General features: G+C 35.7%; 1 protein-coding gene across 1 annotated transcript; it reads left to right on the top strand.

Annotated features, from left to right (window-relative positions):
- Nucleotides 1-590: 590 nt before the first annotated feature.
- LOC124534750 (zinc finger protein basonuclin-2) lies at nt 591-11863 on the top strand. Its single transcript, XM_047110756.1, has 2 exons — nt 591-891; nt 9143-11863. Exons 1-2 carry the CDS (start codon nt 856-858, stop codon nt 11477-11479), a joined length of 2373 nt encoding a protein of 790 aa, XP_046966712.1. The 5' UTR covers nt 591-855; the 3' UTR covers nt 11480-11863.
- The last annotated feature ends 2348 nt before the right edge of the window (nt 11864-14211 follow it).

The raw sequence follows: 14211 nt of genomic DNA on the forward strand, positions 1-14211 counted from the left end.
CATTATCCTTGGCAATTGAGATGTTGTGTCTCTTGTGCTTGTTTACACTGGCTTACTCAGTCTTTAAACCGGAGTACAAGAGTACTAAGTATGCACACATGCTTGCACAAAGACCTAACATAATGTCGGTTTCGCGAAAAGTGTCAGACTAAATTCAGAGCAAAAAGCCAAGTCAATTCAGTTCTTTATGGAAAGCTGATAGTGTAATACGAGCTCAGCTGTTTATAATCATAAATAACCCAGTCATCACCAGTCTATGAGCCCAGCTGTTTATATAATCAACCCAGTTGTAGCCAAATTTGTCAGGACCACATTACATTACATTCGTCAGGTACATTGTGAATGTCTTTAATTAATACGTAATACCCTAATAGCTGAGATGACCCAGTGGTTAGAACGCGTGTATCTTAACCGATGAATGCGGGTTCAAACTCAGGCAAGCACCACTATATATATGTGCTTAATTTGTGTTTATAATTCTTCTCGTGCTCGGCGGCGAAGGAAAACATTGTGAGGAAACCTGCATGTGTCTAATTTCATCGAAATTCTGCCACATGTGCGTTCTACCAACCCGCATTGGAACAGCGTGGTGAAATATGTTCCAAGCCCTCTCCTTAATGGAAGAGGAGGCCTTATCCCAGCAGTGGGAAATTTACTTTACTTTACTTTACCCTAATAGAAGTTTTAATTATGATTTGTTTATTTGAAATGTATTTAAGTATATGTAGCAGTTAGTGATTTAGTGCATGTAGGTGTTATTAACGAACAAGGTCGATACACATTTGTGTGAAGGATAAATCGATTTATTTTGTATTTATTTCGATTAAACTCGAGTAACGAGTTACAAGGCGGCTTATGAATTTAAATATTTATGTACCTTCTAATGAATATGTAAGTTTGTGTTTTTGATATAGAACTGTGTATTTGTATTGGATATTCGCATTGTTTTTCTTTTTGGCAAATAAATTTGATTTATTGTATATTTGTTTTCTATTTTTTCTTAAACTTTTCATCTGATTGAGACTGAACTGTGTGTATGCAGTGCTTTTCTTGGTGGTAGGGCTTTGTGCAAGCCCGTCTGGGTAGGTACCACCCACTCATCAGATATTCTACCGCTAAACAAAAGTACTCAGTATTGTTGTGTTCCGGGTTAAAGGGCGAGTGAGCCAGTGTAACTGTGTAGTCACGAGGGACATCTTAGTTCCCAAGGTTGGTGGCGCATTGGTGATGAAAAGGAATGGTTAATGTTTCTACAGCGCCATTTTCTATGGGCGGTGGTGACTACTTACCATCAGGTGGCCCATATGCTCGTGTGTACTAATGACACCGGCCCAAAAAAACCGCCTTTTTCTACTAGTGCGAAGTCTAGGCGAGTAGGTTATACCTATATGTATGTATATCAGAAATAAATACAGTGTATATTTTTTGTTTTATTATTCGTTCATCTTAATCTAAGGAATCTCTCAATCTTTCCATACGACAGCGTTCTTAATGCCGTTTTGAAAAATTGTAATAACCATACTGTATTATTTTAATCTATTATCGTACTGTTTTAAGAATAAGGAATTTCATACATTTAAAAAAAAACTAATCTTTGTTTTGTTAAGTTTCCGGTTATTAAGGTGATGTTATTTTGAACACGGGCTCATATCTACTAATCACTTAATTAAGCAATTAAAAATGTGATAAAGTTTAATATCATTCATTACTTACATATGCGAGCGCCTTAAATTAAAAGTATAATCATTTTAGTATGAAAATAAACAACGATCTGTTTTTATTTTTTAATTTTTATTTAATTTTTACCGAGGCAAAGGTACTAGCTATAAATCATCACAAATTTTTCGACTCAGCTCCTCTTTTTGTCACAAAATGTTATAATTGAAAATTAAAATGTCAGTACTGTGTACTGTAATGCGTGGCAATAAAGTTTTTTGTTGTTTTTATATGTTAGATTAATAATAAGTGTAAAATATAGAAATTTAAATATTTAAAATATAGAAGGTACATTGACCAGACCGCCAAAGATATTAGGCGAGCGAGCCCGAATCCGCGCATAAGTGAAACCAACAAGGCAAGTTGTTTGCGTACCGTCCCGTATCTATTCACAGCGATACTTGCTACTGGATGTCTGTGTGTCGTGCGCAAGTGGGGCCAGAAATATTTTTAATCCAAACAAATATGCGGCCGCTCTTCAAAATAAATATTTCGGACGAACAGTTAGGGAGCTTGCAGTATGAATGAAGTTTAAATTGATTTCACTCGCAGACTTGATTTACTTCGAAAAATTGAAACGCATTTATCGTTAAGTCTCTTAAGTGGTCAGAGGTCTCATCTAGCTAATTTGGGATAGTGGATACCTATGTGGTAGAATTTCATCCACCGCAAGAGATATAAACGCAAATTAAGCACATGAAAACTCCATGCTTGTCTGGTTTCGAATACGAAATCTTTAGTTTCTGTTACGTGCCATTTCTGTATTGTTTTATAAAACGTTAATACTTTATAGTTTTGGAAAAAATATTGTTTTAATATTGCAGACTAACGTGTTTGATAAAGATACAAATAGCAGATTGTTTAATTATAACTGTTAGAGTATTCATTCCGTAATATTTATGATATAAAATTTGATAATCAATATAATAATTAAATAATGTGCAATTAAAACTAATGTACGCTCTTGGAATCGAAAGACTTGAACCTTGGAGGTATAATACAAAAATATTTCTAAAATATAATAATTTATATAGTATATGTATTAACGTACATCTTTGCCTTATTGATAGAGCTGGTTTAATCTGTGCTAAGAGAATCGGGATATCAATTCATCTGAAAAATACTGTTAGAATTCTTAGTGCCTTGTTATTTAGTCGAAATTTACTATTGTATTTATTTTGTCATATTGTTACTATTTCCTATTTCAATTTATTTAAGTCTTTTAAATGTCCTTATAAAGTCTTTGCATTTATATTATATCATGATTTTTAAAGTTAAAAAAAGTCATATTGCTAAAATCAAGTGTGAAGTACCCTCAATCCGATATAAAAACCAACGATGACCAGAGCCGGATCACTTAGGACAAAAAGAGCGCGTGTTTACGCTTCGTGCCGCGATACGGACAGTATAATATGGGTGACTGTTACTCTGCGCGTGTTATTAGCGACAAGCGATTTTATAACAAAAACAACAACAACAACAGCCTGTAAATTTCCCTCTGCTTGGTTAACGCTCCCTTTGAGGAGAATGATGTTCCACTGCGGGTTAGTGTGGCATACACATGTGGCAGGATTTCTATGAAATTAGTTGTCTCACGATGTTTTCCTTTACCGCTGAGCAAGAGATGAGTTATAAACACAAATTAAGCACATGAATATTCAGCGGTGCTTGCTTGATTGGGTTTGAACCCCGCTATTATCAGTTAAAATGCACGCGTTCTAACCACTGGGTAATTTCGGCTTATTTAGCGATTTTACGTATAGAGGATTAACATATAATTCGGCTTAATATATATATACCCCACTATACAGCAGCTCTCATGATTTTCTAGTGTCAAGGATATATACATACGTTTAAGATATTATAGGCTTGTTAGTAACAGGGTAAGTGGGGTTAATCTCATAATTTGATATGACAGCAAATCACATACGGTATCTTCAAACTAACAATTCTAAATACAGATTGCTTCTAAATTTTATCGTAAATTTGGATTCATTTATAAACACTCACAATGTCTAGACACTAGATAGCTACTAAATAAGTTTAATCGTAAATTTTGATTCAGATGTCTGCTGGTTAGTTGAATTAATGAGGCTGAAAATTTTAAATACTAAGCCAATGATTAAAGTCGAAGTAAAAATGTATCTTAATTATACAGTTTTAGGGGATTTTTTGAAGAACGAATATAAAAACGTACTTTTTTCTACAACAACAACAACAGCCTGTAAATTCCCACTGCTGGGCTAAAGGCCTCCTCTCCCTTTGAGGAGAAGGTTTGGAACATATTCCACCACGCTGTTCCAATGCGGGTTGGTGGAATGCACATGTTGCAGAATTTCTATGAAATTTTTCACATGTAGGTTTCCTCACGATGTTTTCCTTCACCGCTGAGCACGAGATGAATTATAAAGACAAATTAAGCACATGAAACAGCGGTGCTTGCCTGGGTTTAAACCCGCAATCATCGGTTACTCCCCCTTCATCTCGACTCACTTTTACTGTATTGTACTTGTATTGTACTTTTTTTCTATCAATATTAATTTATATTTATATAACACTAATTGGTTTTAATTCAACTTGCACCACACACTAAAAGAGAGATGTTTACACCGACCGAACCAGCGATAGTCGAGTAATTGTAACTGTTTCCAGAATCGAAAATAATCAGGAACGTTTATAAGGTGCGATACGACATCAAACAGTGGATCGTTGGCCGGCTAGTTTATAGGCGAAGGAAAATAGCGTCTGATCTATTCGTTGCAGTTGATACATGGACGGTTTGAGATCGGCGTGTTGAAAAAAACGCGCTGATTCTCTATTTAAACTAACAGATTCTCTTGAAGCTTTCATTTAGGTCTAATTGAAGCAACCTGCTTGGAAATTGATAAACTTCAATTTACTATATATGCTATAATGTATAGATTATTAAATACTAATAGATTTGTGTAAGAAGAAAGTGTGATTATTCCAGGTGTAAATTAGCTATTTTCTGATTATCTTGGCAATAATTAATGTAATCTAAATATGTGAGTAGGCATTATAGTTTTAAGGCTTTTATAAGTATTAAAAAGAAAATCAGTTTTTCGTTTTATTGTGTTTATTTATACTATAGGTAACTTAGGTTTAAACCAGATTAGAAATGAAATATAAATTTATATGATACTAATGTTTGAAAGCATTCTTGCCACGCGGTCAAGATTTATACACTAACTAGTTTTAGTTCATATTTGTATATATTTAAGCATTGAATGTGATTAAACAATATAAAACATTATTTGGCTCTAATTATAAATAAGCTTTCAACATTAAATAATTTAGTTAAAAGTAAAAACAGTAAAAATTATTGTTACATATTAAAATATGTCTTAGTATTACAATTTTTATATTGACTTTTATAATTTGTAGTCAACGTAGTCCGTTACATCAATCTCCCTGCTCTCCGAAAATTAGCATATGTAATTCTTGTGTAGATACGAGGCATTTAAAACTCTCGACCGGCTATTTATATTTAATACCACGTAATGCAGAGGTAAATGGTTAACCGGAGAGAAAAGTAAATCTATTGTGTCTTCAATGAAACGAAAAGTCGGCAGTAAAAGTGACCATAAGAAAATAATCGATGTAAAACCGCGGTACCCTGTGTAGTGGTTACTTTAAATAGCTTTTTAAAAGTTTGCTTTCGTTTGTCGTAAAAATGCACTCGAAGTTGATTTAAAATCCGTACACTAACTCTGTGAACATTATATCTTTAAATATACATTAACCGACACTCAGTATGTTTGATTATCTGGGGTGATTCAAACATTCGTTCCCATTATTATTTTGAAATAATTATCTAACTATGTTGTAGAAACTCTTTTTGGTGGAATAGGTTGACGGACGAGCATATGGGCCACCTGATGGTAAGTGATCACCATCACCCATAGACAATGACGCTGTAAGATATTTTAACTATTACTTACATCGTCAATGCGCCACTAACCTTGGGAACTAAGATGCTATGTCCCTTGTGCCTGAAGTTACACTGGCTCACTCACCCTTCAAATCGGAACACAAAAATACTGAGTACTGTTATTTGGCGGTAGAATAACTGATAAATGGGTGGTACCCACCCAGACGGGCTTGCACAAAGCCCTACCACCAAGTAGTGATACTTCACAACAAATTTCATCGAATTTTTGGTTCATTGGTTTGGTCGTGAAAGAGCAACAGACAAACAGACAGAGTTACTTTCATATTTATAATATACATACTGTTGTTTAGCGGTAGAATAACCCGCCTGAGTAGGTACCACCCACTCATCAAGTGGGTGGTACCTACTCAGGCGGGTTCGCACATAGCCCTACCACCAAGTTAATTTATCGCACATTAATTCAAATAAAATGAACGGGTCAAATTTAGCAATGCTGAGGTTCTTCCATTTGAGTATTTTAATCATTTTGATATCAAAGGGAATCTAGAAATACATAGATTTGGTTAACCAATACTGACGTCATATAGTTAAACAAAGATTGTAAGAAAAGTCCAAAAGCTAGGTGAAGATCAAATCCCGAATTGAACCTGTATTATCGGTTAAAGTCTCCGCGTTCTAACCACTGAGCCATCTCGGTGGCTTCTCGACATATAAACGTATAATATATAGATACTACATGTATATGTACATATATTACTGAGTTGAGTTTATTATAAGTATGACTTTTTGATGAAATGAAATTTGTGATTACATAGGTAAATAATATATAAGTAGTTTTGTTCAATTGATTATAATTAATTTCATATTAGGATGGTATTTCTTTGTTTTATTTAATAAACTGTTAGACCACAAGTTATTCAGAAAAGTACCCACTGTATTTTATTCTAAAAAATTTAAATATTTAGGTAGGTAGTTATAACGCTATAATTATGTAAATAATGTCGTTAAATCCAAATATAATACATAACATGTAACATTAAAAACCTTATTTGAAATATATCACAAGTTTTTTAACTTTATATTTTTCAATGAATATATTTTTTTAATTTAACTGTGTTATTTTAATTTCATTAATGTTTAAGTTTTATACATTCTTAACGTGTACATTATTCTGTAAAAACGATTTACATAAACGTGCAAAAACTAAAACAACGGTAGTAGATTCGTTCTTCGTTAGTTTTTTAAAACGATAAGAGATGGCGCCACTTGTATCATCTCTACATTTATATTAAAAGTGCTTTGAGCCTGATGATGTAGGATGACGTTTTTTCCTTTTATTATGCCTCAATCTCGACGCAATAAAATTAATGACTTTAAGTTCGTGACAAGTGCAGAGTGAATGATTTATCATAAAATTTTCAATCGAGTGTTATTTTTAACATATTACCCAGAAATTGTATAAATAAAAACTTTATATTATCCTCATTTAACTACGTATTTCATTGAATAACAAATTATATTTGATATTAATTTAGTTTTATCAGTGCCTTACACTCGTTCTCCATATGTGTACAAAACAAAGCGAGTTATTCAAAATGTCATATAGCAAAATATTCTAAATTCCAATTATTTCCTCCAAGTACTTTCGATCATTTTACAAGATTAAATAAAACATAAAGGTAACATAGAAACGTTAAGAATATCTTATTTATAATTCATAATTGGTTCAAGATAATAATCTACACGTCGTGTGCAAGATTTTTGTAATTAGTTATAAACAGTAAAACCTTTTTGTTGATGATAAACCTCCTTCGTATACCTAAGGTTCGTTTTTATTGAGAAATTATGTATTAATTATTTTTTGTATACAAAACAGATTTGATTAACATAGTTTGCGCAGAATAAAAAAAATAATGTTTTCGGTATGTAGAGTAACCTGTAATGTATTAGGTTACTTCCAGTTCGTACAAAGACGTATTATTGTTATTTTGTTTACTTATAACATAATTTGACAAAGTAAGTTTTCTTTTATGTTACCTATAGGCTTAGGACCTTTATAGAGTGCCTACCTACATTTTTATTTTCATTTTCATTTACAGACTTTAAATTATTTACTAATATGAGAATTAATAACATCCAATGCTTAAATATATACAAATATGAACTAAAACTAGTTACTGTATAAATCTTGATCGCGTGGAAAGGTGGCAAGAATGCTAGCAGCATTTTCCGTTGAATCGCAATGCCGATCCTCTGGGCAAAAAACGAACCAGCTCCTCCTTTCAAAGACTTTAACTAGTTCGTTAAAAGTATCATATTTATCATTTTTAGTTTCTATAGAGTTTTTAGATAAACAGTTAAGGGTGAAGGGTCTGATATAAATTTAAACGTTGTTCATGAGATCATTTTAATAAAAGTGTAAATAAAAAACAACATGAGGTAATAATAAAGTTCTATATGTTATTCTTACTATAAGTAAAACTTATAATAGGAATTTAATACTAACTATTACATAGGTTAATTAAGAAAAACGTCAAAACATTTGATATATATACAAAATAACAAATACTTTTTAAATTGAAGGCTCGAAACACAAGAAATATACACATTGCCAGTTATATCATTACGTGCAATAGTTTAGATTTAATGCTTTACAAACTTGGGGACAGGAATAGCCATCACTGGTACTGGACGAAATTAGCCTATGCAGCGTTTCCGTGGGGACGATAGGTACTTACTATGCTCTCTCGTAAAGGTACTACCTAGCAACCGCTATCGAATTTATCAAGCTGATTTATGTATAATAATGTTAATTTTCTATTTATTTACAAAGGAATGTTATATTTTACATTTGTTCAATTCTGGTTTTAAATGATTCAGTATATTTTGGAATTACAAATAATACATTGTATTATTTTTTTAATTGATACCTGTATGTAATGATTTCGGTAGCGCTTATATTCGAATGTGATCGAAGTGTCAAGTATATGTAATACTGGATCAAGTTTTATCGGGAATATATTTATGAAGGGTAGCGATATTTAGATAGTGTACATTTTAATATCAAGACTGAGTTGATTCCATTTATTAGAAGTAAAAGTAGAGAGTAATATTGCTGCATCAATTTACAGCCATTGACCTTAACTTACTTAAGTGTTATTGTGTTCGGAGTGAACTTGTTTAAATTGATACATTTAAATGTTTATATTCATGCGTTTATAAATGTGGAATTGATATCTGCGGAGGATCTCGTAAATGTGTCATTGTACTCGATTTCGTCGAAATCGGCGTCGGTACGTGCAATTTATTAGAATAACGAGCTCTATGTAAACCTCTGTACATTGCGGCAGAACTAACCACTTAATTCCATGGATCGGCCCGATTCGAAGCGTATCTGTGTATAACGAAGCGTACTGCGCGATGCACGCGAGACACGCAGCCGTATGCACTTACCCGAGTGCGGTATGTAGTTACGTAACGACATGTGATGCTTTACTTCTCTCGTGTTTACAGTGGTCGCTTCGAGAGCGAGTGTCGCTTGTCCCCACTGCGCATCGATCCGCTCCGCCCAGCGCTCGCTCCTCCCACCTGGCCCCCTTGCACCCCCACACACCGGCCCCGCGACGTCTCCCCGCCCGGCCGGCCTTTGTCGCGCGCCGCCCGCGCGGTCACCTGTGTCGCACGTCCTCAGTCGCAAAGCGGCCGCGTCGCGCGCCACCCGCTTCGTATTACGCGCTATATTATGACAGTGACGTGATGGAGGGCAAAGAGTTCGGTGCGGTACCCGGCTTGCCCGCCGGTTTGGACTATTTTATGATGCCCCGTGTCAGCCAGCCCGCGCCTCAATTTGACTTTAGAAAATTAGGCGCGAGTTTTAGCGGACGGGATGAAGAAAAATGTGAAGAGCGACGGTCTCCCGAGTATCCACCGGAGCGTCGTGATCCACCACCTGCGCCTTGGCCCCTCGGCCTGGGTGTACAGTTCGTCAACCCCGCTACGGGAAAGAAAAGAGTGCAGTGCAATGTATGCTTAAAAACTTTTTGCGATAAAGGCGCGCTAAAAATACATTTTTCGGCGGTGCACTTGAGAGAGATGCACAAGTGTACAGTGGAGGGGTGCACTATGATGTTTAGCTCTCGGCGGTCTCGGAATCGACACAGCGCTAATCCGAATCCTAAGTTGCATTCCCCGCACGTGAGACGCAAGATCTCGGCACACGATGGCAGGTCTGCGCAGCCGTTCCCACTGCTGCCGGCATTAGCTCGTTTGCCATTACCACCGCCTGCTCTACTTCCGCCTGAATTCGCCAGTCGTCTTCAGCCTCCACTTGCAGCACCTGGACCTCCTCACCTACCTCCTCGAGTTCCTCTCGATGATCTCCGTAACTTCAGTGAAATTGAAAAAATGTATAGAAAAATCCCAAGTCCCGATGAACCTCGACGTGCACTAGATCTTGTCAAGCCCAATGTACACGACGAGGAGTCGATCAGCTTCAGTGAGAATAATGAAGAAATTTCTGATGATGAAGACAAGGATAAAACAAAAATACAGATCGAATCTAATGAAGAAGAAAGATTGAATTACACCGATGAACCAGAGGACTTAAGTGTAAACAAAAAGAAGAATGACGAAAAGCCCTCACCAATGCAATCTGATTCTGGTACTCGAGCAGACCCCACCGTTGCTGATGAAAAATCATCCTTGGTTCCTAATAAACGTAAAAGAAAAAGTGGCAATCCTACAAGGTGTTCACAAAACAATGAGTACAGTGTATCCGACGAAGAGTACAATAGTGATATTTTTAGAAACCTTTCGACCCCCAGTTCTAGTCGAGCAGACGAGGAGCCATTATCTCTTAAAAAGCAAAAACCAGAAAAATGGGAGTCATTTCAGAACAGTGATGAACCGACTGTGGACTCGGAATCCGTAACAAGGGTGAAGCCTGAAAGTGAATCTGATGACGAATCGAGTGCGCCCAGTGTTGTTCGTGAAGGATTAAGACTGCGTTCCGATCTTTACACGCCGAGTGACAGTGGGAGCGACTTACACACGATCGAAGAACGACTTGCGCGAGCACGTTCACCCTCCGCGAGCAGCGACAGGACAGATGAACGACCGGATATTAACGATCTCGAAATTCCTATCGATGATGAAAATCCCGATCGTTGCACTGCTTGCGGGAAAATATTTCAGAACCACTTCACGTTGCGCATGCACTTCAGAAACGATCATTTAAAATTGCTTCATCCATGTGACGTAAACGGTTGTGACGCCGCGTTTCCTTCACGGAGGAGTCGGGACAGACATAGTTCAAATGTAGATCTCCACCGACGTCTGCTGTCAACAGGTTCACCTGCCACCCACGAACAGAAGCCGGCGTTTGAAGTGAATGCAGAACTACTCAATAAATTATATGCTGATATTAAGGGTCTCGCATCAACGCTCGAAAGCCTAAGATATGGTGGCGAGGAGTCTTCTCAACTACCTACTTATGTGACTGAAACAATGAAGTTTTATAGTAGAAATTTAACTGCATTGCAAGCCGGGTTTTTTCCTCAGCTAGGCAATCGAGGATTTTTTCCGAGCCCGTTTCTGATGGGCAGTGGAACCCCGCAACCCGGAGGTTTATACGGCGCCCCAGCGGGAGCTCATTCAGCTCGAGAGTCGCTGTCCCCTTTATCGGCGTCATCCCCACCAGTGATATCTCCGGGGAGGCTGGACGCTGCGCACGCGCGCCCTCGCGAAGACGCTAAACTGCTTTTTCGCGAGACCTCCGAATCCTACAAGAAGATGACGTCACTCTGCGAGCGCCAGGACCAGCTCTACCAGCACCACGTCCCGGTGTCATGACGCAACCCGTACAACCCCCGCGCATCCTGGTGATACCTCACTCTCTAAAGCCCGTGGCGCAAAGACTCTGTATATTTAATTGTTAATAATTTTAATTGTGTTAATTCTATCATATTTCGTTTTGTATTTTCTTGTGATATTTAGACAAATATATCGTAATTATCGATCCCACGAACTGTAAGTTGATAGGGATATTACCGCTTGGGTATTAAGTTGGCGTTTGTGAAGCGAAGTGCAATAGTCTCGAATGTTATAAATATTAATGTACTCGGCGGCGTACGATGTGGTATCGTGTGGAGTATTCGTAATCGATGTTGAAAGTAAGCGTTATAATGATCGGCTTCAATTATTGTTCTGGCGCAATAAACTCATTGAGGAAAAGTACGATTGTTTTTATTTCTACGACGGTCGGTGAGTGTGCCGAATCACAGAGGTAATCTGGTTACGGCTTATTAATAACAATGTTGACGGTAACGAGCCCCGCTCGAGGGGCACGTCAAGTGGAAACGACCATCTGCCTACACACTTTTTGTTGCTTGCTCAGCGGTCACGCTTCTTTAATGAACTCCTTTTTTCAAAACAATTTAAATTACCAAGAGGGCTGAGTATAATTGCAAATATTTAATAATAAGTAGATTTCAGTTTAATTTATTCATTCAATTTAATTATAACAAAACTAATGAGCCATAATTAGTTGAATCTTTATTGATATTCCAAACTATAAATTGAAACTAGATGCTTCCGTATTTGAATAGAAATTATATGATCGCTCGTAAATGTCATGTCGAATTCTCGACTGAACATTTTATGACATAATTAAAATTGCCTACAAATTTTAACTAATCTGATTAATTAGAAAATAATTATGTTTACATGAAATATTAATAATGACTGTCATACTTCCTCTTATTTCGGCGTTAATTGAATTTACGTCGGTAATATTTTTCTTGATTACAAACAACCCTATCCTATCCATAATATACTTAATTGCTTTTTTTATCGTTAGAATTTATTTATCATTATTTAGTAACAAAACATCCAAAAATAAAACCTTAGTATTTGTAACATTTTTAACTAGTCAAAATAAGGAATATAATATTATCATTAAAATACTGATTTTCAATCTAATTATTATTTAATTTATTTAATAATAATTTAATATATTTAATGTGTACATTACATTACATACATTAAAAATATTTAAAAAAGGTAATATATGTGCCTAACAAGACAGCACTGTCGTTTACTAAGGATTACATCCAGATAACTCTTGGATCTGATAATATTTTTATTATTAAAATAGTTCAATGAACTCATTGACATAAATAAAACGCTGAATAAATATAAATATTTGAAATATATTCAATTTTCGAATTTTATTTAAAATGTCTTAAAGTTTCAGTTCCAAAAATATGCTTCCCAGTACCCAAGCAATTGCTATACAATTAAATTAAAAAAATAAAACTTATTTATAATTAGTAGAACACCTTGCTCAACATCTGGATGATGAGATCTGGATCAAGAGAGCCGAGCTACAGTGTCTAAGATACGGTAATCGTAATCAAAGATTGCGGGTTCGAACCCACGCAAGCACCTGAGCTGTTTATGTACATGAGCTTAACTTGTGTTTAGTACAAATAAGAACTACTCTACATTGCTAGAAATACATATTTCACCCATAGGAACATCATAATCAGCAGATCTTCTTGAGAGCAGAACCTCAGAAGATACTTTTGACCAACAGTTGCTTTGTGCTAGTTATTAGCAACCAGTACTAAACTACTAGTTACTCATATATAAGACGCAATATATGTAATACAATCTTACATATATGTCATTAAAGAGTTTTAAAATAAAATAACTTATCTCTTTTTTACAATGAAACAAAATACTATTGATAACAATTCTAGAAATTCGTTTTTTTTTTAATTAGATCTACGTTTTGATGTTCGTACTATTGTTAGAATTGTATCGCCGAATTGTTATCATTCCTACATAACGATAGGTATGCCTTTAATTTAAAATACCTAGATTATAATATTAATTAATAAATTGTATGCTCTATATACGAGCTATTTGCAACAACAACAACAGCCTGTAAATTTCCCACTGCTCTACCAAGGCCTTCTCTACCATTGAGGAGAAGGTTTTGAAACATATTCCACCATGGTGTTCTAATGCGGGTTGGTTGAATACACGTTTGGGAGAATTTCTATGAAATTAGATGCAGGCAGGTTTCCTCACGATGTTTTCCTTCACCGCTGAGCACGAGATGAATAAACACATATTAAGCACATGAATCAGCGGTGCTTGTCTGGGTTTGAATCATCGGTTAAGATGCACGAGTTCTAACCACTGGGCCATCTCGAGTCACGTTACTATGGCCGAATCATGCAAATGTCAACAACAATTGTAAAATGTTTCATCTCATTCGGATGAATAGTACAGGAATACATAAGATGTACTATGGATGAAACAAATTTCTTTATAATAAATAGAATATCATACACAACGCTTATCTTCATCATAAGAAGTATTATAATGCATATTGATAATTTCTTTAGTGTATATCCTGATGTAGTAGGTTGGTACGAGGTTGTTAGGTAAAAAGAAACACTTTATCTATACCTAACTTTATCTTTATCTTTACTTGGCGGTAGGGCTTTGTGCAAGTTGGTCTAGGTGGGTATTTCCTCCTTATCAGATATTCAACCGCCAGTCAGCAATACATA

Source organism: Vanessa cardui, chromosome 13, assembly GCF_905220365.1.
Source record: "Vanessa cardui chromosome 13, ilVanCard2.1, whole genome shotgun sequence".
NCBI classification, from domain to species: domain Eukaryota; kingdom Metazoa; phylum Arthropoda; class Insecta; order Lepidoptera; family Nymphalidae; genus Vanessa; species Vanessa cardui.

What these genes read in the sequence shown, in the direction of transcription:
- LOC124534750 (XM_047110756.1), top strand. Translation starts at nt 856, where the DNA reads ATGAATTTAAATATTTATGTACCTTCTAATGAATAT. An exon ending in ATGTACCTTCTAATGAATAT is followed by an intron (nt 892 to 9,142) that starts GTAAGTTTGTGT and finishes TCGTGTTTACAG; the next exon opens with TGGTCGCTTCGAGAGCGAGT.